The sequence below is a fragment of the Mastacembelus armatus genome, chromosome 21 (genome assembly GCF_900324485.2).
Source record: "Mastacembelus armatus chromosome 21, fMasArm1.2, whole genome shotgun sequence".
NCBI lineage: Eukaryota > Metazoa > Chordata > Actinopteri > Synbranchiformes > Mastacembelidae > Mastacembelus > Mastacembelus armatus.
Window position 1 is genome coordinate 14,622,352 of NC_046653.1, and position 26,660 is coordinate 14,649,011.

The following is a 26,660-nucleotide window of genomic DNA, read 5'->3' on the forward strand; positions in this document are numbered from 1 at the left end:
AAAGGACCTCGCATCTATGTTGGCTTAAAAGCTGAAGTTTGTATTTACTCTTGACCTTGGAAAGAACATCTGAGGATGAAAACCCCAGGGTGTGATCAAAAGCTTCAGAACAGATAAACAAATAGCGAAATGGATCTTATGACAAAATTATTTTCTTTGTTCAGGGTCAAGAATAAACTCTGAAAATCTCAACCATAATTAGTGTGTTTGTATAAAATATAATGCATGAACAAGCAAACACACCAAAATCACAAAAGCCCATTTTCCTTACCTTTGCTCCATGTGGACTGCTATATAAATGGCTATCCTCGGCCTGGTGGGAAGCTGCTGCCTTGGACGCAGTGGTGTGGAAACCATTTTTCATTTTGATTACTGGGGCCTCCTCTTTCTGATTGTTCAGCCAAGCCTTTCCTCATGATGAGCAGAATGGACTGCCACCAATCACACTCTGAATATTTGCCATGCAGCTCAGAAAGCCCAGGATCTGAATTTACTATAAAAGTTGTACATGTGAGACAAAGACACAGCCTTTTCTTTTTCTATGAAACAATTTCCTGATGCTGCGTCTACTGTTCGGGCCGTGCGGCGCCTTGTAAAGAGCTGCAGCATTCAATGCACAGTTGCACAGGATGTCAGAAGCTTATGAGGTGGATAGAATGATTGTGGATATAGTTGCCCTAATGTCCCATTATTGCTTTCCTGGTCAGGGAAGTGTGTAGAACAGCAATTTTAGATTTGACCCACAATAGAAAGGGATTAGGTTTGTTTGCACTAAAACAGAAGTGCAATAAAAGGGTGAAAATATTAGCACATGTCTGGACTGATCAATATCTGTCATGGCTTACAGGGACCACAGCTGCATGTTTACACAAGGACTGAGGGCAGTAAAGGATGTGTCAGGTGTTCTCGTGACGTGACGTCACCAGGGCAATGAAAAGCAAAGCTGATCGAATAGCTAGAAACCACTAAAGCTAAGAATTGTGCATGTGTGTGTGTGTGAGAGAGTAATGCGGGTGAACTAAACCTTTAACACATCAAACATTCTGGTATAGTGTAAATACTGTATTTATGAAATGATAAAGTACACACAGATGAAATCAAGACTGCAGATTCTGTATCTCTGTGTGCCTTAGCAGAATAAAAGATGCTAACATCAGTGTAAGGTTAGAATAAGAGTTCTTTTAGAAATCAATCAGAGATGATATTTGACTTCAAAGCAATTTAAAAATTCCTGAAAGCCTGCCTTAAAGCACAAACAGTAATTAGCCATCACTTGATTTAATGGGGGAATGTTAAAACAGTGATTAGCTTGTCTTTGTCGTCTTGATTAATTCATTCGCTGGCGTGAAAGCAAGCAGCTGCAAGTCTGCTAATCAGTGGCAACAATCATCACAACGCAGCAATCTTCACAACTGACTGGTGTGAGGGAAAGATATTATAGTGCACAAAACTATCAATCATGCTTTTAGGACTAGAAACCATCCAAAAAACCTGCAAGGAAAAGTGATTTTTAAAGCTATTTCCTATATGCCAGTAATGCTGACAATGTCTCTGTTGCTTTTAAATGATTTGAACCTTCAAAATTTACATCAAACTCAACATTACAGCTTAACATGAAATAAGGGAATGAAGACAGAAGATGTGAAAGGAGAAAAACTACTGCATCTGCATCATAAACTTATTGGTTGTGCTGTGGATCTTTTGCTTTTAATCAGATCTGTGTTTGTCTAATTGAAATCACTTGAACACTTAACAGAGATTTCTTTGTCAGAGTTTAAGGCGATGGGATCTTAAACAAAGGATCCATTCATTTTACAGGTTTGGGAACAATCTGAGGTTCTTGCATATTCAGCTGTCAGGTTTTTGTGACTGTCAGCATCTGAAAATATATTTTCAAATATCTTTAAAAATCTGACATCTTCAGAGTTAGTCTATGTGTAAAGTGTTATTCATAAAATGATTTATATCTGCAGATGACTGGTCTTTGTCCTGATCTAATCAACAAAGCTGAGACAAAAGGTTCATCGGCATGGCAACAGTGGATCAATAAAGAAGTTTTAAAATTTAAATTTAAAATCAAACAAATTATTTTGTGAATACATAAATGAATAAATTGATTTACAATACGATAGACCTTTACCGTCAGTGCAGAAAGAGCATAAGTGTAACTAATAACAATGATAATGGTTATATTCCCTTGTGCAGGGGGTGCACTGGTTGGCACTGCAGCCTCACAGCAAGAAGGTTCTGGTTTTGGACTCCGTTTGACCTGTGGCCATTCTTTGTGAAGCATGTTCTCCTGGTACTCCAGTCTATCACAGGTCTGACACATATAGACACACAAACACTTACATTCACACATCCAGAGTCACCAATTAACCCCAACCTGCATGTGTTTGGACTGTGGTATGAAGCCTGAGTACCCACAGGGAGAACATGTAAACTCCACATAGAAAGGCCCCAGGTTCAAACAGGATTCAAACCCACAACATTCTTACTGTGAGGCGACAGTGCTAACCACTGTGTGCCCCAAGTCAAAATGTCTGCCATGAAAATGGAATGTACTGAGAATGACTTATGGTGACAAATACTTTGTTGACGGACTCAATGCACAGAATAAAATGGTATAGAAAAATACAGTAAATACAGTTTGCTCCAATAATAAAGCCAATGACAACGATACATTTTTTACTGCTAATAAAATCCATGAAAAGACCAAAACTAATAATACATGAATCTACCAATAGTCTACTTTTTGCCTTCTCTACTCTTTTCCAAGCCCATTCCTTGCTGCTAAATATGTCACAAACATACAGCCTCATATCTAGTAAAGGTTAAGTGATTGTGCGACACAACCTTTAGAAGTTAATTTTAGGAATCTTTGCTTAAATATGAGTAAATAATGCATTGGGTTTATTTCCACATTTGATGTGCTACTTGACTTGAAATATTCTTCACTGTGCAACGATGTGGCTCTCTGATGTGTTTTTCCTGCATCAGGCATCCACAAGCAAAAGCTGTTTGTAGATTCACTCGGTTGATTGGTTTTGATCTTGTCATGGGATATGATGAAAATGAAAAAAATATATATATAAAATATCACCAAACTTATTCTGTAAAAAAACTATTAATTAGTTAAACAGTGGATGCTCACCATATGACAAGTGATGACAATATATCTCCTGAAATCACTGTCGGTGTTTGAATTCACAGCTTTGTCAACAGCTGGCACGGCGGCGGCGAGGAGTTTACGTTTTCTCTGTAGGCCTGTCAGACGGACACAATCCCCGTTTCACCTCGATAATGCAGTTTATGAGACAGATTCTAACGCCCCCAGTAAAAGCAGTGACCCCACACTCCCCGGTGTCATCTGATAAACCGCAGTAATCGCACTCTCCTTCATGTGTGATGAGAAGTGCCCTCATTAGCTCAATGCCGCTCTTAAACATTTGATAGTTAAATCCTGGGTTAGCAGCCTCTTCTGTAATCCCATTAACTTCATAAAACTCAGCCCCGACTGTTGGAGAAAAATGTGTGTGGGGCCATGCAGGAGCTCACTGAGTCAGAACTAATTCTGTCAAATTGTGTGCATCTTGAGCATATTTTTAAAGTGCACATAAGGATTTCTGAAATCCACATCAGGGCGAGGCTGTTTTTAAACCCATTTAGTAGATTTATTGAAATCCCATTAAAGGGTGACTGACTTGAGTTAGTGCTGTAGAAATTAGAAAATACAGCTGTTGTGATAAAAAATGAACTTGGCTCATTTTTCTTGGATTGTAATGAGTAGAAAAATGGAGTAGAGCTGTGCAGTAATGACATATACATAGATCCCTGTTCATTAGAGTCGTGGTTATTGATAAAAAGAACAATCAGCTACATAAAATACCATTCAGTGGAAAATAAAACAGTGTGTCTTGATGTTCAACTTGGTGTACAATTAGTGACTTAAAAACTGTATTCTTTCAATTCACGCATGAAGTTTCTATTTATACACAACAAGGTCGTTTTTAGTGGAGCTGCACCCTTCAAGCATGACGGCTACTCCAACCTGCGATAAACGCTTCATACATTTAGAAGCAACCAAGCTAAGCATCATTTAGAAGTCAATGAGCTTCTTTTAGATCGCTGCAATCAATCAGAGTTTGTATTGAAACACACAAAGCAGAAGGGACAACATTTTAATCCGTTTAAACGAAGGTGTAATTTCCCGTTTAGGCTCGAATGTGGCTGCAGTGTGTGGCTTCTTTGATAATTAATGAACAAATGAATACAGCAGCAGCAGGCACAGATGTTTTTAAAGAGGCTTACTTTGTTCATCACATCAAATTAGAAACTAAAACCTTCCTTCTCGCTGTATGAGGTCTGCAGAACTTAGCCAACCCTTGGGTTAGTAGAGCCGGCTGAAAGAGTAAAACCTGTATGGAGCGAAGGTCTTCAATTCTGAATTTAAGATTTGATAAATGCATTGATCACTCACAGAGAAAGTGAAATACCACAGCAGCAGCAGCAGAACAAGAAAAGAAGAAGAAGAGCAAGAGTCACATGATGATGCTATAAAGGAAATGTTCCTCCATCCTAGGAAACAGGCCAGGATGGAGGCTGAAGTGTCTGGTGTCTGCAGATAGCAGCACTGAATGTGGTTACTGACCTCAGACGTACAACAGACCTCATTCTGCAGTTGAATAATGTCAGTGTGAATTGTTTTCAGGTCTGATTTATCCAAAATCTAATCTTTTACTTTGGGAAATAAAATTCCTTGAATATCAAAAGAGGAAAAGCTTATGGTGGTTTGGTGCTTTACCTGATGATCAATTGTAATAAAATAACGACTAGGCCACAATAGCCCCAGACCACAAGAATGTGCTCAGCTCCAGCTCAGTAACAGTGTACAATATGGCCCACCATGAAATGATCGACAGTGTAATGAAGGAGCTAATGAGGGGGATCAGGATCTCTGCAGAGCCCATAAATCAACACAACTGTGCCCACAATGATACAGGAGCAATCAGTAAAACTGGTCAGTGCACAGGGTGGAGGGTGAGGGGTGGGGGGTGGTCCGTGGAATGAAGGGGGGGTAGGGACGACAGACATGGGGGGTCCACACTGTAACACAGGTCGATACCAGCAGCACAGTAATGATGTTTTATGGCTTCAGAAAGACCACAGATTTATTTTCAATGCGGAAAATGAAACCAGGACTTAAGCCCTATCATGAATATATATGTATACATAAATAAATATGGTAACTACTGAAATGAATTCCTCTCCTGGATAAAATCAATGCTCAGATTCCTGCTGAAGTGTCTGACAGTTGGTGAGGCTTTGCTCTGATCAGCAATTACTGAAGAACCTTCCCTCGTGTAAGCAAGTGGAAGCAAAAGGTCAATCAACACTTCAGTTCAGCAGCACCTTATAGGAGCACGTTCTGAAATCATATGAAAATAAACTGTCCTCACACTGGGATCAGACGGCGGCTCCACCGCTTTTGTCCTCCATGAATCGATGTTTATGAATTATGAATTAGAAACAAACATCAACACGATTTTTGCTTTCAAATTCTGTCATGAACAAAGAAAGTGAGATGCCAGTGGAGGAGACTGTAGCGTTTGTTTCCCACCAACAAGAGCATGGGAGCCAGAACAGAAAACAGGTGAGTAGTTGAAGTACGGCTGTGAGTAACTGAATAAGGCATTTTTCTACAGTTTAGTCTTTTTGTCAACAAATGCAATGCAAAAAAAAAAAAAACTAACAATGTGTCAGTCCATCCCTCAGCACTCTCCAAGCCCATATGTTCCTCCTGCAGGTATAAACTGGGTCAAAACCAGGAAGTGTAATTTCTTTAAAAAAGGCGTATTAATTTTCTAAAACAGCTGGGCCCTGGAGTTTTTAGCAAATGTTACTCCAACAGGAGTAAACTGTGGATTTACTGGGGACAGTTCACAGCTGCAGATTGTCTGGTCCTCTCATGGTGTAAAGGTCAGTATCATCAGGTGCAGGGGGATTTTCACAAAGCTACAAATTTCTGTGACACAAAATTAAATTCATTTCATTTCAACTGATTATTTTCAGACTTACTGTTCTCTTCTCCTTATAATCATCAGAAGGAAGCAATGTGTTAGTGGGGCTCAGTGGAGGTCTACTGCACATACAGTAGGAATAATATATATCGAACTTTGGATAAACAGAAAACTGTAGTTAGGATTGTGAAAAGCTCATTAAAAGAAATCACAGAACAGCGAGCAGACATGGGCCCCCCCTCCTGGATCAGATGTAAAACACAGAGAACATAAAGATGAAAAAAAAAAAGAAATAACATAACTACCACAATTTCTTATTTTAGTTGCAAGAGAAAAATCAGGCAGCATTTTCCTCTAGTGCCTGTCTGAAGCAGAAACAGAGAAAGATGAGAGAGGGAATGAGTTTATTTGGGTCACAGGATCAAAAACAGGATCTATCAGCTGTTTGGCATAGTTCCCTAGATGTACACTTCTTTATGTATCAGAGAAAATGTGTCAGAAAGGCTGAGAAAAGATCTACAATACCACTGTTAAGTTGGAGACCTTTAATAAGACATCTAAGGATCAGTGGTGAAGAACAGGAGGAGCATTTTTTGCTCTGCAGTTTCACTGACACTCTTACTCAAGTCAAGGTTTTTAATGCATCTTCCAGGAAAGTAAATCGACCACAACACTCCTGCCTGGTTTTACCAGCATGTGCATCCATGTACGATCAGCAATGATGGTGGATGGGCTGCCAACGAAATAGGCAGATTCACAGGGGGAAGCAGGACTGAGTAATAGACTTAACTGCAGTAAGAGACCTAGCACAATGAATAGACTCTCATACATACTAATGTCAGCAAAGACTAATGAAGGAGACATCACGGGGCTTTCAGATTTGCCGGGAAGAGCCGGTGCTTTGGGGAAAGGAATGGGCAGAGTCGTGCTCGCCACGATGCACGTGCACATGCCCACTGGGGATTTGCCTCTACCCACGCAATTGGTGATAGCTGAGCTGATACACCCCGATAATGCTATTAAATAGACGCACATTCCCGGTGGCAGAGCCAGATGCCATACACAGTCGCCCTCCAATCAAGAGCAAAAGCAAACAGCATGAGAGTGTGTGGAGGTTGCCAACTGAAAATAATTAGTGGTTATCAGTATTTGTAGGATGAACATACTCTATCTCATCACGGGTTCAATTAAAGGTCCAGACCCATGAAAGAAATATGAAAGAAGTTTTATTCCTTTAATTTGAATGACAATGGGGACCATCTTTGCTGGGTGCTGGAGGCAGCCTGCATTGTGTCTCATGTTTGGTTTGGGACAAGACCAGTGTATTTACATATTCTGAATTAAATGTAAATCAAGCTGTTTCATCTCTGTCTCCCAGGATTTGAGGGGTTAAAGCTTGTGCTCAAAAACAGCACCGCTCAGCAGGGGGAAAAATCTACATTGTTGAGAAATCTGGAGTTAAAGGCCCGGAGCAGCTTTTTTTTTTTTTTCTCTACGTTTTTTTTAGATTTACCCTTGATGCCCTCTGAAGGAAAGCGGGTAGCCAGTTTGTATTTATAATACAATTCACGTAAATGAGGCTGTTTGGCCTTAATCCTCGCCTAATTAAGTGCCAGTCTGCTGAGGCAGGCTGCTAAGGGCCAAAGCGTAATACCTGTCGAATTATGGTAACAGCTGGAGCAGCCTGCCTGTCAGCAGATCAGCTCCACACTATTATCCTGCTCATTTATCGAGAGGCTAAAACAGGGAGACTCCCATCTACTGTAACATCTTGGCCATCTTTATTTGCATTGCCATTCTTTCCCATTTAGGCTCCACCATATGTGATGGCTCCACATGTGTGGCTTATAATTTTGTGAAATATGGAGTCTGCCACTGGGAAAACAGCAAATTCACTGATAATGCTATGCATGTGGAGACTGACACAGGACTCTGCTGTCTGTCTGAAAGCTTCTCTTCCTGCTGCAGCAGCCAGAATACGGAGACTTCTAAACGCTCCACACTCATTAATGAAAACCTCATCAACTTAACATTAAAATCATTACGGAATGAATAATGAATTACACAGAGCTGTTTGCCAGGCGTGGATTTCATTACTCAAAGAATCAAAATGAGCAGTCCGTGTATGGAGCTGAAAAACAATGGAATTTTTTTCTTCCCCCTTTGTTTTAAATTCAAAGATGCAGAGTCCTACTGTAATATCATTTGTTGCCGCTTTGCAAATACGAAGCATCAAGCCAAAAGTGTTGTTATTCACAAATGCTGTGACCTACATAGTAACATTTACAATAGAGCCCTCTGTGATCAGCAGCTCATCATGGCTGCCCTAGTTAGACACTGTAAGGGAGCGCTGGTGTGTGTGCAGGGAAAGTTTTGTTTCTATAAGATAAGAAGAAGAAGAAAAAAAAAGATGACCTGTTATTCATTCACTGTGATATTTGTTGTGTCTTAAATTGAAATTATGGTTGGGATTAGTGCACGTGTGTGTTTTCTGTTGTGATATTTTTAATTAAATCTTTCCTTAAAAGATCTAATTAGTTTTTCTTTATATGGGTAAAATGATAATTGTATGTGATTCCATTAAATTCATTAACAATCTGAATTTTAAATTGTGTTAATGATGAATAGTCAGCAACTTCTGTTAAAGACAAAGGTTTGGATGTATCGCCACCTGCTGGAAGTCCAAAGCAGGTGCTGCAGGCACTATAGGTTAAAGTAGCAGTATCAGGTTTTCCTTTTTTCACATACTGCTCTAGCACAGGATTCAGATACTATAATGTTTTACAGTGCTGGGTGTGCAAGCATCTGTGTAATTGCCAGGCTGATGTAACAGTGAATGGGAATGATCACAGTAAAGTAACCTAGTGACAAAAAGTACTGAAAAACTAAAACTGTAATTCTCCTGATCCTGTTATTACTGTGGAAAGAAAGAGGAGCAGGCCCCAGCTGTGACATTCATATTCAGTCAGTTTGACTGCTGGATACTGTAGTTTTATCTATAACAATACATCAAAGTTTATCAGTTGGTTATATTCTTCTATCTAAAAAGTAGTACAGTTAAAGTATAGAGTGAAGTATGATTACCTCACAGTTGTATTTCACTGGCTGATCCTTAATACCAGTGGTGGAAAATAAATAAATACTGTATATTTACTCAAGTGTTGTACAGTAGTGAGGTACTTATAGGAATATTTCTATTTGAAGTACTTTCCGATTCTTTTTCCACTGCATCACAGATAGAAATATTACACTTCTCACTCCATTGTATTTGTTATAGTTACTAGTTGCTTTACAGATTAAAATGTTCCATACAAAGATACAGTCACTATTACAATCACTATTATTATTGATTAAGCAGAATATTTCAAAGACAAAAGTTACAATTATTTTAATCATTAACAGATTTGAGAAACATTTTAACTCAGAAAAGTATTTTTAAAGTCTGGAACAAACAGATGTTAGCACATCTGTTTATAATAGAGAAAATAAGGCACAACAGTGGCCCTGAAAATCACTGAATCTACACATGAAGACATCCACCAACAACCTCTGCAATGGGCAAAGTTCAGACATTGTGGTAAAATAATTAAGATGCTATTTTTGGTATTATAATAAAATACAACTGCAGTGATTACCAGCTGTTGTCGGCTATCAAAAATCAGGTAATCTCCAGATCGTCCACAAGGTGGCAGAATACACCACAAGAAATGTTTTGTTCAATAACAATGGCTTTGATTTTCTTTAGCCACAACACACTAGCACCAGCATCTCAGACTTTATCAGTATTAATGAGAAATGTTTTATGTGAAAGCTGCAGTCAAACGATCTAAGAGCTGCAGTTTTACACTCTCAGTTCATCTGAAGATATTTTCATTGACCTCCAGAGATTTTCATCTGCTGTTTATTCAAATGAAGTTTAGAGAATGAAGTAGAAGCAGAACTGCGTTTTAAAGAGATATTAAAAGGTTTATTACAACAACTTGTCAATTCAAATTTTATACAGAACTTTCACAAGTTACAAGTACACTTTCAACACGGTATCACACCCCTTTTTTAGCTGATAAGGTAAAACAAACAACCAAAGCTTTCAGAAACTTAGTCACAACTCAAGTTGAAACAACTTGTTTAATATTTATCTGACAGACATTATCAAATGAACAGTTAAATTCTCGCAGAGAATTATTACCTCATGCAGAAAGCACATAACAGTAAAATAATAATACTAATAAAAAAAAAAAAGATATTTTAAGAAAACAAGGTGTTAGCTTCTCATCAAACTACACAGTAGTAAGCCAGTACAGACTAGGAGAAAAGGCAAATGGACTTCATGGCGTGGTTTTCTTCCTATGATTATTTCAATGATGAAATGCTCACAATTCTTACAAAGCAGTAGCAGTGTTACTCTAATATACATGATGTGAGTCCAGTTCACATCTGCTTTATTTTACATGACAACATTATCGAGTCAGGGAGCGGCCTATCCTAATGGCTGAAAGGTTTTAATGTCAGTTTTTTAATTGCTAACAGAGAAAATGTGATCAAAGGGCTCAGCTACTGAATCCAGACTATGCTTTCAAAAAAGCAAAACAAAAAAGCTCCATAACATCTAGAAAGATCACGCACGATGTATCATTGATGTTATTTACAATGATTTCTAAAAACGTTATCTAGAATTGCAATCATAAAAACAGCATAATGTCCTTAAGTGTTCTGCATTAAACACTAAAGCCATAAAGAGTCACTTATAAAGCAAAGACAGTATACAAAGCAAGATATCTCCTCTGCTGCGCAATTATGAGATCCTTAATCTGAGAGAACAGCAATCAACTCAAGCTAATCTGCATTAAAAAGGTAGGGAAGTAATTCATACAAAAACATTAATGGCACTGAATGAAGTCAACGTCACCATGATTGAGTAATGGAAAAGGTACTGCAATCCTACAATCACTGCTTCAGGAACAATCCAACTACAGATGGAATGTCAATGAACACACGTTTCTAACCAGCTCACCCTGTTATGACTATTTTACAAGCAGATGTGAGCTCAAACATTCAAACTGCACAAAGCGGCTATAGCTGATCTCACTCAGAAAAGTTTAAAATTGGATTCAGTCTGTTACATTTGTGTAATGAGACAGTATTCAAATCTATGTCTAAAAAGCTGCCGGTACTTAACCCCTTAATGTGGACTGTCAAACTCTAAAAAGGTAAACCCGTCGTCTCTCAAAATGTGCAAAATGGAAAACGCAAATTATAGAAAAGTGACTGCTCTTTATGCAACTGTGTCATAAAGATAGTGCTTATAAAAAGTCATGAAAACAAACAAGCAAACTGATTACAAATGAGTCATAACACACTTTGGTAAGGTCTCTAACAATTCACTGATCAACCGTTCGGGCTGATTGCTTTTAAATAAAAAAATATATAAGATTAATAAATAAGTCACACAAATACAAAAACATTTTTAGAACCACATCTTACACCTAAAGTGCCTGTTCTTTTGTCTTCATTAATTCCAGAGAAAACATAACATTTTCAAAAGCATTGCCTATGGAGGACAAAATGGACCAAACAAAAAACAAAACGATCAAGAATAAATAAAAAAAAAAAAAAAACAGTAAGGTCCAAACTGAAGCTGAGAGAGAATCCCTTTCCTCTGTCTGTCAGAGAGATTGAACAGGCAACAGCGCTCCAGTGTTGATGCTTGGCCACAGTTTAGGACGATCAACTCCCTGAAGGCTGAGACTGGGTGGCGCCCCTCCGTGGCTGGTTCTCCTCCCTGTTCTGGTTTGAGGTGGCGCTGGACAGGGTGGACATGGCCGGGGCCGCGGAGGAGGAGCTGACCCCGTTGGAGGTGCTGACGGAGCTGTGCTGGATGGCCTCATTCTGGGGGCTGCTGGGGACAGACATCTCCTCGCAACTGTCATCTTTGTCAGAGACTGCAAAGATAATGGACAATAATAAAACATTTATCATGAAACCGTTTGGATTTTCTTACATTGCATTTACCTGAAACAATCCAGAAAGGCTTTGCCACGTAGGCCTAATCAGATGTACAAGAGCTCTTTGCATGTGGTGTATGCAAAGCATTTCATTAATCCCCATAATGCTACTTCTACACCCCTTCCTTTAATTAAAGCTCCAATGTCAATTTAAACCCACATCATAAGAGTACATTACATTCTGGGGCATGTGGCAGTGTTTCCCATCCCTAACTGCATTCTCATTTGTTTTTTGTTACCTTGCCAACTACTGCAGCGACAGATGATTACAGCACCTGATTTTAATGATGCTCACACTGGAGAGTAGGGAAGACTTGGAGTCGAAATGCCACCAGCTGTTAGGCAGTTGCATTGAATTAATTGGATCCTGATGGAAAAAAAAAAAGACTCCACTCTCACGCTCTGTTTCATAAAGGAATAAGGAGCACAATGATAATTAATATTGCTAATGATATGAAGTCACTTGTTATGACACTTTGTAATTAATGACTGGGTTTCATATTTGAAAATGTACAATACAGTTTCCGTAGCAGAGAAGAAGCAATTAAAGTGTGGTAGAAATGTCTTTACATTAGAGGCATCCTCTGCCTCCGTGACTGGACTTTGACCGTGTGATTTAGTGCATGTGAATGTCAAAGAGCTATAAACTACCTTGCTGTTTTACTATGTGGAAGGTCATTCTCAGAATAAATCTCCTTGGTGGTTTTGTTTCATGTTCAAGTGAGCATTATTACTCCTAACGACATTACAGGGCGGCTGGCTGATATGTCATAATACTCTAAAAATCCTGGTTTGCTGGGCAGCCGGAGCTTCTTTCTGCTCTCTTGGTTTCTGAAGCAGGCTTCTCTGTAAGCAGATGGACAGGTTGGTGTGCCAACTGAAAGCATGGCCTGGCTTGTTTGTGGGGCAGTCTGGGTAATTTCCTCCCACCTGCCATGGCAATGCCTGGGCAGGATGACGAAGGGTATTACCAGGTCTGGAGAGAAGTGTAGCCTTATGGGATGTGCAAGTGAGAAAATGGAGAGTTTGATGAGGCCTTTCCATAAGTGAAGGCCATGGATCAGTCAGAATTAAATAATGTGCTTCACTAATTAACAAGATTGATTTTTTCTGTCAGTCCCAGGCAGGGGTGTGGCTGAAAGCCTATTGAGTTAGCGTCTACGTTCATTATTTGAAACCAAAAGTTAGCAAGTGAGCAGAGATGTTGGCTAAAAGTTATAGATACATAACCCAAACTTCAGATAATTAGGGAAATGTAATGAATGAATAGTTAAAACTGAAAGCTAAACATAAACAAGTAGTTTAAAAGGTTGTTTTAATGGATAAAGGGTTGAAATACCAAGACGTTCACTACTTTGTATATTGTATATTAAAGAAACAGCCCAGAGTAGGTGATACTAGAAATAGGTAGCTGAAGCTATTGCATGAACACCTATCTTCCACTCATATAGGGAGCAAACTTTTATAGACATGACCAAACCAAACTAAACAGCAGCAGTACAATGTATGAAGGAAATATTGTAATAATATCCACTTTTATGTGATCAGTCTAATAAAAGACTGTTTAAACTCAGTGCAAACCCATTTGGAACATGATTGGTGTAACTGGTGCTCATCCGATGGTTCGGAACCACTGGTTTATTTCTTGCAATCTAGCAGACTCCTTAGCGGCTCTCCACCTGTCATCATGAACCAAACTGATGAACTGGGATATTTGGATGAGGTTATATTTTTCCCAAGCTGGAGAGAAAGTGCTCCATTCTTCACAAAGGTCTAGAAACACAGGACACCCATCCCCAGCACATGAGAAAGATGACCCAATTCATCTGCAGATCTGGCTAAAAACAATCCAGACTATACCAAATGAGACCTGGCTCTGACAGCCCACTCTGGCCTGGAAACCATCAGTCCCATAATGCACATGACGTGTGTCAGTGGGATGGTTAGCAATAAGGGATGCATAATGAACAGCCTGGCTTGGTGGACACCCCACAATGAGAATGTTCTGCAGTCTTGTCAAGCTTGCTGCTTTAATGGACTCATTTCAGAGGCAATCATTGTCAATACAAGTCAGCGGAGGCGTTTAGAGCACAGTGGAATAGTGGCTTGGAGCGCACTTGTTCTCGTTGCATACTGGCTCATCTGAGAGGAAAGGTGAGTTACGACCAGAAAATCAGAATGACAGAACCCCAGGCTCCGAAAACGAAGAAATATAGGTGATATAATTCTAAATGAGACCATGTGACGAGACTGTAACAGTGCAGGCTGACAACAGCAAATTTAAACGAAGAGGCTGCAAAGAGTAGACTCTTCTCACATATTCAAATATTCATAAAGATGATCATTGTATGTAAGCTAAAGACATTAAAAGCTCCATTTTATTTACCAAATGTGGGTGTTCCAAAATGAGGGAGGTGCTTTGTTTTCTATTTCTTGACAACCCAAACATTTGGTTTATGAACATCATTCCTGCACAAATTTAGCTTCATCTTACAAATGTTTATTTAGGTGTCAAATCAGGAGAAAACAATTCCTTGCTTGTGGACACCACCTGTGGCCCCTTGAAAGGACTTCAAAACCGCCAGCAGTGAGAATTCGTCTCAAACAGCATGGCCCATAAATATCGAAACTTTTGCAAAGTTTTTCAAAAAGAAACCAAATCAGAAGGGGGTTTAATATGTCAATGGATCTTTCCCATAAGTAAGACATGTCCTTCTAGTGGTTAGCTGGAGCTCATTTTAGAAGTGTTTCACTGGAAGCCTCGGGCTGAGAATAATGGAGCATTACTCACTGTGATAGCCAGATTTCTTCTGCATGGCGGTTACGGGGCAATCTTTATGAGCCAGAAGAAGCTGCTTCAGCTGAGCCACTTCGTTTCTCAGCAGGGTGACTTCATTCTTTGGGAGAGAGGAGACACACAACAACACTCAATAAAATGACCACTCCGGAGCGAGCAGTATGTCAGATTATATACATGAAGACATACAGACGACATGTGCACATAGTTCAGATGTACCAAAACAACTCTCCCATGGTAGATGGAAATCAGAGCCTTTTGGCCAACTCCACATTTCATAACAAGGTTTTAACCCTTTGTTTGAAGCAGATCTGACTATTGAGGCCAATGATAACAATAATATTTTCTACATTATCTCAAACATAAAGTCACACTGCCTAATTTCTTAGTCTAGTTCTAGTCTGAACCCACAACAAGCAGGTAGATTTCGACCTGAGATCACACCTGAACATGATCTCAAAGTACACAGATAAGTAAATAAATACAAAGACTAACATGCAAACTGTAAATGCTCAATTCATTATATAGACCAAAACTGAAGCTTGAATGTGGGTCCCACCATATTAACGCCAATTATTAAAGGGATCATGCAACTCCTTTGTATATTAGGCTCTCGACACTGGTATGTTACTGCAGAAAAAACTCATATTTTCCTCCATGAAAAGCAACAAACACAGGGAAAGGTATCACTGTAATGAATTAGGTGTGGTGCTCTTCTTCATTTAGGGCTTTCCTGCACAATAATTATGAGGCTTCACTGGCTACCGACCAGCACATTTGTCAGATGCGAGCTGCTTGGATTGTCAGTACAACTTTGTAGATGCTGCAGAGATTTACACTCTTGTGTCGTTACAGCTCCCAGGGGAGCTGAGAATTTCTGCATGTCGTAAAAGAAAGCCACATTACGCTGAAGGTGACTTTAACTGGATTTAGAGCGGCCAGGGGCCCACGAACACCCAATGGCAGATTTAAGCTCCTTCTCTTCTCCTTTAAAGGACTATGGGCGGCTTAATCTATTAGTCTAAAAGCAGCCAATTTATTTGATTCCATCTGTTTAGTCTTGCTGGTGTTGGCAGGGATGAGCTATTGCAAGACAGATTTAAACACAGCTGGAAGAAGCGTATGTATCACATGTAGCCAACTCCATATTCACAGCGCTTCTACCATGACTGCTGCCATTTACAACACATATAAACGCAGGCGTTCCCTTACTCTGCCTTCAACAGCTTTAGACAGAGACAGTCAGAGATGTCAACTTTTATTACAAAATGCTTTTTTGTCAATTGCATGCTTTTCCAGTTTAGGGGTGTTTAGATTTCGTTTACTTGCAAATGCATCTATAAAATTATTTCTCATAAGGTGAAGTAAGGTGATGCTCTGGCTACTTCAAACTGCAACATACTGGGAATTTTATTCTGGACTGAACTGGACTTCTGAGAGTTAAACCTGTTTCTAACTTTGTGAATTAATCGAAATTGAGCAAATGGGCCTTGAGTGATGCTGGGAGCCCTGTGAGCTGCCTGGTCTGACACCTCATTAAAAAGCCAGTTAAGGATGATGTTAAAATAATTGTGCATCATTAGAGGCAGTTTCACTGATCAGCTGGGCCATGTCAGCATGGGGTTTTTACAAAAACTGCTCTGCTGATTAATGCCTTCATATAAAGTACCCTTTTATTCTCTGCCACATGTTGTTCCCTTCTTTGTAGTTAACAGCAGTACACTTTGTCTATAACCCCATTCAATCACCTATCACCCCTATTTCATATCTTCCTATATTTAAAGAAATTCTCAGCTAACGCACACGTGACAAATAACTTGTTTTTGAACCAGATATTAACAACATGAACCCATCTCTTTTCCAGTGCTGTCTGTCCCCTCCTCCACACTCCACATATTACTCTACTTTCATAGAAAAATAAGACAGTGAGCAAATAAACACCACATCTCATTTAATTGTCTGGAACACCGATGTGCCGCACCCTCGACTCACACTTATCAACAGAGACAGCAGATACATGAACTGTTTCGAACTTGTCAGCATCAGATCCTAATTGCTTCTAGCAAAATGAAGGTTCAAAGACACCTTTCCCTAGGAGATTTTTGAGGCCATTCAGTAAACGGCTGAGACAGAAGCGAAGACACGCTTGTGTGCGGCTGACATCTGGAGGATACATCTTTATTGACAGGGACATATCGATGTAAAGGGCTCACACACTGTTGCTGTCACACGGTAGCTCTTCTTAATCGGCTTTAATGACTTCATCACCACAGAAGGGAAAAGTCTGTGCACACACGCTTTCATCAACAGTACACAGTGATAAACAGACATAGGCATGCACACACCAATTGACAGTAGCGGATGCTATGAACGATGATTGAGAGTAAGAGATAAAAAGCACCTGTAGTTGTCCGTTCATGGAGCTGAGGTCCTCAGCCTTCTTCTCCAGAGACTGGACCCACACTTTCCTCTTCTGCCGACAGCGAGAAGCGGCAGCCCTGTTACGTTCCAGGAACTTGCGCCGCTTCTCATCGGGATCCTCACTCGTGGTTCTGCGCCGACGACCTCCTGTGCTTGGCGGGTTTTGCGCTGGGGGCGCTGGGGAAGCCTAAACATTAGAAAATGATACAGGAAAATAAGCAGAAGAAAAACTTCATTAAAATTTTTATTTTATATCAAGAACTGCCTGATGAAAAGCCAAGTAACTGTGGCCATTTAATGGCAGCTTTCATGACTGGACATTTTTTCATACTTAAAATAATAGAATTTAGTACTGAGGTTTAGCCCTGTACACAGGACAACTGTCTGCACTTTCCCGCAGTTAAACCAAAAGAAAACGGAAATAAATGTACAGATAACACAGACATTTGAACTTGAAATATAAAAAATAAATTCTAATAATGAAAAGAAGGATTATTGTTCAACATGTCCACATACAGATTAAAGACTCACACAAGTCTATGTAACTCAGAAACGTGACCCTGTGCTGTAGGTGTGAACACTTACAGGTGTCTCTGTGGTGGAGGTGGCTGGCTGTTGTAGTGAATGGGGAGAAGGTTCCTCAGTTGTGGGCAGATGAGGAGCCGGAGCAGGGGTTAGGACCGCGGTCGGGGCTGGAGTTGGGGTCGGGGCAGGAGACGCGGGAGCAGCAGTGTGGGTTACAGCATTGCTCTGGACTTCACTGCCATCTCCATTGGTTACCTGAGGAAGCTGCTGGCTTAATGTGGTTTTCAGTTTCTGGGAACAAAATTCAGCACATGGACCATAGTCACAGTCATGGAAAAAAAATGGTCTCAATGAGAGGAAAACTATATCCAATTATATAAATATGGTAAAAAGGGAGGTCATGCTCACAGCAGATAATTTTTGCAGTAATTCAAATAAAAAATATAGACTGGAAGACTGGAAAAGCATTTAGTGTCTTTTCACAGTTGTATCTGGAAATCCAAACTCAACTGCATACAAATACATGCTTAAAGAAGCTGAGGAGAGAAGTACCCCAAAATTAGCATGAGCATTCAGCAGGTAGTGAACAGACTGTAACATCTTGCTTCAATGAAGCTACTGGCTTTATAGCAGCAAGCAGAGAACAAGAGAGGTCTCACACTTGACATCATCGCTGAAAATGGTTAATAGATTATGCAATGCAACTGCATTTTAAAAGAGGATTCCAAAACTAATTAAAGAAAATCAAAAAGTCTAGAAAAAACAGAAACCAAAACAGAAATCAGAACAAAAAAGGAGCTGTCCAATGCAAATATATACCACACTCCATATATTTATTTTGTATATATATTCAGGTAATAATCTCATCTCCAAAAAAATGAGTGACATCTTCAGCATGTGATGTGACTGCAAATATCAAAAAAAATGTACCGTGTAGAACACAGACTAGGACTGTATGTACACACACAAACACAGTCCATTCACAGAAAACAATTTCTCTACAGATTGGTCTCTATGATTCACAGGCCAATTCCTCTAGCATCAAACACTGAGCAAACAAGGTGAAAGTGAATGAGCCCTTCGAAGCAATAACAAAGTGAGAGGGAATACATTTACATGGGAAAACAGAGGACCACATTATTCTAACAACTACCTTTGCCAGACCAATCTATCTACCAAATTAGTTTATCGTGTAATACCCTTCCAGAAGCTCTTCTGGCAGAAACAAGATATTATTCTCTTGGAATGGCCCATAGAAAGGGAAAAGCCAGTCAGATTCATATTTCATCTCTGCCATGGAAACCTCATCAGTGTAATAACCCTCCATCTCATGGGTGTTATTCAACCATCTGCTACTATATTACTTATCTTTATTTTGCAACTAATTAACAGCATAATCTTCTAAATTCAGCAAGTTAATTATCATTATTGTGGTCTTTGCAGCATCATCAGTCCTTGTAAAGTGCCGTCTTCGCGCCCCCTGAGAGCCGGGTGGGGGCGGGGAGTGGGCAGGTTGAGCAGGGTCTGTTTTCTTGACGCAGGCTCATTAGGTGTTTGCTGATGAGCTGAGTGTGGTGGGAGGCGTCGACAGTAAGAGGGGGGACGCAGGTCAGGCAGGATTCTGCTGAACAAAAGGTTCCATGCAGGGTGAGGCCGACTTAATGTGCCTCGCTGAGCGTGTGCCAGGATGCCCCCAGCTGGCTTTCGCTGGTAGCCCCCCTTCCGTCGCCCTGGTGACGGCGTGCTGAGCACAACGCTGTCTCCGTGTTTGTCATCACCATACCCCATGATCCCAAACAACCTCCCCCTCCCACTCCTTATCTTCCTCGCCAGTCGGGATCAATCCTTCCCTCCTAACACACATACATACACACACACTTCCTCTCTGTAGTATAGCTGTTAATTTCCACAGGCGGAACATGCTGTGAACACTTACAGCTTCTGTGATCCGTGCTTCATCACATTGCCACTGATCTCCTTCACAACACTTCATATCCCTGCCCTTCAGCTATCACTTTTTATACAAGAGAACTCAAGACTGCTGGACCCGCCTGTTCCCCACACATCAACAGCTGTTTTTTTTAGTCGTTATTTTTCTGATGATTTCTAATGATTATTTATTGATTAATCTCTGATTATTGATCAATTATTTTGCCCATCAAAATCCAAATAACAGTGAAAATATACTTTGCCAAGCTGTCCAAAGTGAGATATTTAAAAATCCTGATTTGTCTGACAAACAATCCAAAACCCAAACCAGTTTATTGTCACGCAGGACAAAGAAAAGTGGAGGTTTTACTAGTAGATTTCTTAATAGTTTATTTTACTCTTATTATTAAACATTTTATTTATTGTTAAAGGTCAATTTTGTTGTTGGTTTACATTGTTTTTTGTCCTGTTTTTTATTTAGGCTGCATCCTTTCCTGTACAATCAATTTTAAAAGAAATATTTGATAGTAAATTGGAGTTGAAAAGTCCATTAATGGATACTGTATGTCTGGGAATTTTTTTTTAGTGCCCTCATCAGGCCAAAGACAGTAACTACTTCTTTATTGTTAAGCTCTTTCATTGCTTTGATTGTTATCATCTCTCTCAGATGGGAAATAATAAGACTCAACATGAAAATAATATTTGATGTAAAAGAAGAGATAATAAATACCAGTTTTACTTCTGACTGGGCAGGCTGTGGCTGTGGCGAGGGAGGTCCTGGGATCCCGGGGACATTAGGCACTACGGTGACAGGTCTTACGAGCTGAAAGCAGACACACAGACACAGATCAGCACAGAGAGAATTAGTCTTCGATGGTAAAAAGAAAGGCAGTGCTCCCCCACAACAGAAACATGCATATCCACGGCAGGCTCTCAGAGCTTCCTCATATCTCAGCCTCATTAGGTTGGATAGCCTGTTATTTTGTGGAGGCAGCGCCACATGGAGATGCAGTGTGCACGCTAATGAACCTCTGCCTAGCTGAGTGAGAGCATATGGACAGGGAAGCTGAAGAGAGGATGGAGAGATGTGAGTCGAGAGGCCAGAGCCAGGCCTCCTCTCATAGCCGCTGACAATGAGACGTGGGGAGAGCTGGAGAGGGAAAAACAGGGGAGGGGGGAGGAGATGATCGAGTGAAAAGGAGGCCCACTGGTGGCTCCTGTTCTCCTTCTACTTTTGCCCTCCTTTGCTTGTCGACGGCTTTCCCAATCCCCATAGATTGGGAAGATGGAGGTTTTTTTCCCTGCTGTGCTGCTATCAGGAGATAATCATGTGGTGCTCAGTGTTCCACACAGACAATCAGGACTACAGTGAACAACAAGACAAGCTTCCACATGGGGAGTTTAATAAATAAAAAAAAAAAAATCAGACCTTTATTTCCAGCATATTTCCTATGTGTGACACTGTCATTGGTTTGCAAAGAACATTAGTAGTATAATCTATCTGCTCTGCCAGAAATCAATAGCGTTGATTCTGATTGTACAAGGACAAATAGCAGTGAAGTATCCTGGACTGGAGCCTGTTGTGCTTTAGCCAATTCCTGTGTCTTTGCCACAGTGACACACAGTTGTACTCTGAAGCCCATTATTTCACTGAGCCTCTACAGCCTATAACTGTCTGCCAAATCTGAGGTGCCAAAGTTGTAAATAGTCCTTCTGTCCAAGTACAGGAGAGGAGATATGTGGCACTAATGTACTGCTACACAGGGCGTTTATTTTGAATGTCACCTGAGAACGACTTGCACAGTCTCAAATTAGAATGTGAGTAGAAAACAGTTAAAATGTTGTAGTCCCATTGAAATAATGTGTTTTATGTTTAATCTCCTGGATGCACAAGGGCAACAATTATAAGCAAACTAGCAAAGCAGGTTATTCAACACATTTTGGTGATTCCGTCAGTCTACACACTGGACTGCGATAGTAATCCAAAATTATGTGGCAAAGAAAACAAATGGTTCAGATCATTAGTTTGTTCATTTTAGTTCTTGGGAGACAGTAGTCGACAAAACAATCTCACCTCAAGGTCCCTTTAGAAGTTGTTCTGCATCAAATGGACCTTGAGATTGTTTGATCAACTGCTATTTCCTAAGGACAAGTCAAGTATTAATCCTGTGTGGACAAGAAGTCCTTTAAGTACTCATGAAAAGATGGAAATGTAAATATTTACAATTCAATTCCAACTGAGCGAACTGTATCTTTTTGCTTATGCAATGTGATCCAAAGCTTCAAAACAGCTACTTGTGTGATGCTTTGTTGAACAAATGCTTTATAGCTACTTTTGCTCCAGGTGACATCCCTATTTGTTTAGTAAGCCCAGGTTTCAGTATGTAATCTTAACTGTATAATCTGTTTAATCATATCAACATCAGAAATGGCAAAATCAAAAGGCTATTTCCATTTTTATAACATATTAAAATTCAGCTTTAAACACAGTGAAGCAGAACACTAATATAACACAACCAGCAGAACACTTACGGGGATGGTAGTTGGAATATGTACACTTGAGCTTGTAATAGACGCAGGTATAGCAACTGGCATGGTCTGGCCATTAGGCAGCTGTAACAGCACAGGGAAAGTGCCAGACACCGGGCTGAAGGAGGAGAGAGAGAGAGGAAATCCCATTCAGAAAGCCAACCAGCACACAAAACAGAAACAGTCACAAATGACGAAAATTTTAACATTTTGTCATATTCAGGCAATGACTGACAGGAATAAAATGAGCATCAAGACAGAAACCCAACAAAAGTTAAAGTAAATACTTCTGTTGCATTAAAGAGCAATACTATGAAAAAAACATGTTTTCTGTTGCAGTAGGCACGATAAGTGGCATCAGTTTTGCCCATATATGGAATCTGGTTCCAGAGATTTAGCTATTCTTGAAACACCTGAGGTTTTCACCAAATCATCTTTATCAAACACTGAAGGTTTATACTGAGGGAAACTTTTTTTTCCAAGGTGTGCTCAATCTATTAGTTCTTCCTATTGCTTTCAAATCCAAAGGGTAATTTCACTAGAAAAATCTGACATTTCAGACTAAGGAACTTAGTTTTACAAAGTAATGATAAATATAATGGATATGATGGACTGCAAGTTAACGTGGTGTCTACTACAACATGCCAGTAACAAAATCTAAAAATACTTTTAACTAGTGTTTAACAGCTACAACTCCCAGGAGGTTTTTATTGTGCACCTTTGAAAATGTAAGTACTAAATCCTAACATAATCAAACCATTAGCAGGGGGCTATTAGGACTCAATAACGTGCATAACTGAAAACACACAATTTTAAAAAACAAAGCACAGCGTGACAGAGATGATTATGAGAAAACCCCATTAAAAATTTCCACTACTCAGAAATTTAATTGAAGCTGCATATCTATATTTGAGCAATACTGATGATACAATTAACCAAAACTTTTAAAAAAATCCCGTGGAGTGCAAATAAATCAAAAACGAGCACATGCCTAATGAAATATGAGCTCACCAAGACAAAACTGCACAAAAATAGTTTTGAAAAGGAAAGGATGACTTAATGAAAACTACCACTTCAAAAATTGACATTTCGTGTTACTTACACTATAGGCCTATTAGTGGATGGGACTTGGGTAATAACAGAGCTAGATGTTGGCGATGGGAGAGCCTGCTGTATTACAACATTAGCCTCTGAGGTTGCTAGAAGTACATTGGGAACTTGGAGGGATGCAGGATGGACTATAGTGGATGTTGGCAGTGGGGCTGGCTGCAAAGATAAGTCCTGGAAACATCATACAACACCTTAGCTGCAGGAAGTCTTTAATGAACACCAGATTACTTAATGAATTCCTATTACATGATGCCATAATTTAACTTAGGAAGGAATAAAAATAAATAAATACTAGGAAAAACCTATTTGTTCAAATCCACCTAATAGCTCCCATTATTTTTATGAATTATCATTTTGTGCAGTACTGTTAGTCATTTTTCAGCATTACCACAACAAAATTGGACATAAGTGTTAGTTTAGAAGTGAAATCAAGTTCAAATTTAAAATACCAAGAAGGCCAAACACTTATTAGATGAACAATTATACTAGTTGATCTGTTTCCAGAGTGAATTACTGAAAAATAAGAAAAAACAAAAGAATATCCTTCACACTGCTTTGTGAATTCTGTGTGTTTAGCATAAGTACCAGACACAGCTTACTTGGCCTTTACCTTGTCATCATTTGTAGTGGATTCAGGGTGAGGCAGAGGGCTATCCCGTTGTGCCTCCATAGCTGTGGGGTCCTCAATTTTGTTGCGGATGATTGGTGTCGCAAGAGGTGACAAATCCAGCGGCAACTACGAAGCAATAAGAAGCACAGAAGGGCAGATCAGTAAGAGACAGAACAAAGATGGATGACTAAAAATGGAATAAAAGTCAGAAGAGCTGCTGGCAAGTTTCACTATGAGAACAACCTTTTTAATGTCATCTTCAGTTGCTTTTTTGAAGTCATGGTCGAACGGACTAGCAAGTTCATTGAAGAGCCCGACTTCTTCACAGTTCTTCAAAAAGCGGGTAGGAGTAGGAGTTTGATCTGCAAAATAAGAGAAGCTTTAATGTACCAGTTAAAAACACTACATGAAGACATTACATTCAATTTTTCAAAAAGTCGCACCAGCAATGATGACACTGTCATTCCTCGCTGGGCCAAACTTCAGGGTCATCTCATGTTTATGTTTGTGAACAGCCAAGTGGTCTTCATTTGTAAATCTCTATGTGAAGTCAAACGAAAACAGAGAGGAGAATGAGATATGACATAGGGGGATATGGCCTGAAGTAAATGGTTATTGTTAGAGCTTTTAATGTGGTGCAATAATTGACATTTCAAAGGAGAACTTCAATTAGCAAAAATGCAGGCGATTCAATTCTTCTCCTTCTGACTTTTATTATTCCAATGCATTAATATCAATGGGTGTACACAAAAATTTAGAAACCTTTCTCAGCACAACACATTAAAAATCAAGAGTTCCATAAACTGCAGCCTCCAGAAATATTTAACATAAAAGTGAACATTATAACCTTCAAGAAGAAGATTACAGTTGGATGTATGTTGCTAATGTTGAGAAAACAGAAGCCATGTCTAGTCATGTCAAATATTTCTTTCTTTCTTTATAATTAAATGTATATATTATGATGTTTTTAAGCAAGTTAATGACTCACCACCTTGCATTTTATTTATTTTAGCACAAGGAAAATATATAAACCATAAGATTTTAAAGTATAACATAGCATTAACCTGGGCTGTACAAATGTTTTAAGAGAAATAAAATAATATAAAATGACATTTATAAAAGGAGAAAATATAAAACCATCAGTTAACTACACTCATATGCAAGTTTCTTTGGTACACTTGGCTAAAACTAATGCAGTCTAATACAAAAGTCCTGCAATAAATCCTTCTACCATGTAAAGTTCAGGGTTTGTTCAAGCTGTTTATTGGTTTTGGTGTGTAAACTGACCACGTGTACAGATTTACATAATTCTTTCATGCTCTCTGGTCATTTGATGGGTGACTGCTTGGACTTAACACCTTCAGTGTAGTGAAAATCACAGCAACTGACCGGCCCAAGTTGAACAACCAACTTGTGACCTCCATTTGCTCTTCAGTAATTTATTTGACATTACTATTATCACATTTTCTTTATCTTGAGGTTTACAGACTACCTGCACCACCTGGTTTCAACATCTACATTACAACACTACTAAAGTTTGTCGGGTCACAACACACATTTGTCCACACATGTAAAGCAAAAAGATGAATTCAATATAATGTGAAACACACAGGTTAGAATTTCAGAAGATAATATTCAACTGCATGCAGCAAAGCAAAAACAAACATAAAAAGATAAAACAAAATTAGGCATGACACAGCTAAATTACCTGACTATGCTCAGACTATGTTCATTTTCTTAAATAAAATGATTCCTCCACTCAGCAATTATCACAAGCTGACACACAATAAAAAACACCAGGGCCAGTTTACCATTATTGACTGATTATTGACTGGCTTCTGATTGTTAGTTCAAAACAATAAAGCTGCCATCTATATGGTGTTAAAAGCAACAGGGGGCCACAGATAATTTGGGCCCTAATTAGCCCCAGCCAGGTTAATCCACCTAGAGGCCTGTGTATATTCTGAGTAATTACAAACTGCAGAGTGACATTTGTAAGAGCAGAGGTGATTTACCTGTCCACACCCAGGAGCAGTGCACTGGAAAGGTTTATCATCACTCATATTAAGGAATTCCTGGTATGTCACCCTGAAATAAAACAGGAAAAAAGGCATAACTCTCTATAAATAAGATTACATCCTTAAAGAAGTGGAAGAAAGAAGAAACATTGTGGTCGTGGTTACAGTTAGTTTAGTGCATGTACAAAGCAAATATCGGACACAGAGTGACTGACCGAGGGCTGCAGGACTTTAACAGCTGGAAATATGGACAAAGCGAGTTATCGATGAAGGGCGGCTGCTTTGGTTGTTTACACCTCAGTGTCATGGAAGCCGCTGCGTTTATTTGTGTCCAGATACAAGGGAGGCCATGCTGAGCTATCTGTCGCTGACATTTCTATCGTTTCGTCTTAAATAAAACTGCTCGTGATAAACATGTCACCCTGTAACCTCATCACACAGGGAGCGATAATCTGTTCCAGTCGCTTCTATGGAAAAGCCTTAACATACACCCGTCGCCATATTTGGACGCAAATATCACTGTAAACAGAGGAGATGTCAGCGTTTACGTCGAGTCCGTCTCACCGCACCGGACCCCGAGTCCCTCACGTTACCGAAAATGATGTCTTTTAAAACAACTTTGAGCCCATTCGCTGCCAGTTTATGTGCAAACTTACCCCTCGGCCACAACCCTGGACTTCCAAAATCCCACGTCTGTGC

At 39.6% G+C, this 26,660-nt stretch overlaps 1 protein-coding gene across 10 annotated transcripts; it reads right to left on the reverse strand.

Annotated features, from left to right (window-relative positions):
- Window positions 1-9,965: 9,965 nt before the first annotated feature.
- On the reverse strand, window positions 9,966-26,660 carry atf2 (activating transcription factor 2). Of its 10 annotated transcripts, none has more exons than XM_026295394.1 (13): window positions 26,618-26,660; window positions 25,959-26,031; window positions 24,387-24,483; window positions 24,187-24,305; window positions 23,944-24,069; window positions 23,326-23,504; window positions 22,227-22,341; window positions 20,425-20,517; window positions 17,826-18,056; window positions 17,221-17,427; window positions 14,814-14,919; window positions 12,318-12,424; window positions 9,966-11,959 (listed from the first exon to the last, which is right to left on the reverse strand). In XM_026295394.1, the coding sequence occupies exons 2-13, from the start codon at window positions 26,004-26,006 to the stop codon at window positions 11,684-11,686; spliced, it is 1,704 nt and encodes a 567-aa protein (XP_026151179.1). In that variant the 5' UTR covers window positions 26,007-26,031; window positions 26,618-26,660; the 3' UTR covers window positions 9,966-11,683. The 10 variants fall into 10 exon arrangements, 8 of the variants coding, with proteins under 8 accessions (XP_026151179.1, XP_026151178.1, XP_026151177.1 ...); XM_026295393.1 differs by lacking the exon at window positions 26,618-26,660 and adding an exon at window positions 26,177-26,571 and having other exon boundaries at window positions 20,434-20,517; XM_026295392.1 differs by lacking the exon at window positions 26,618-26,660 and adding an exon at window positions 26,177-26,566.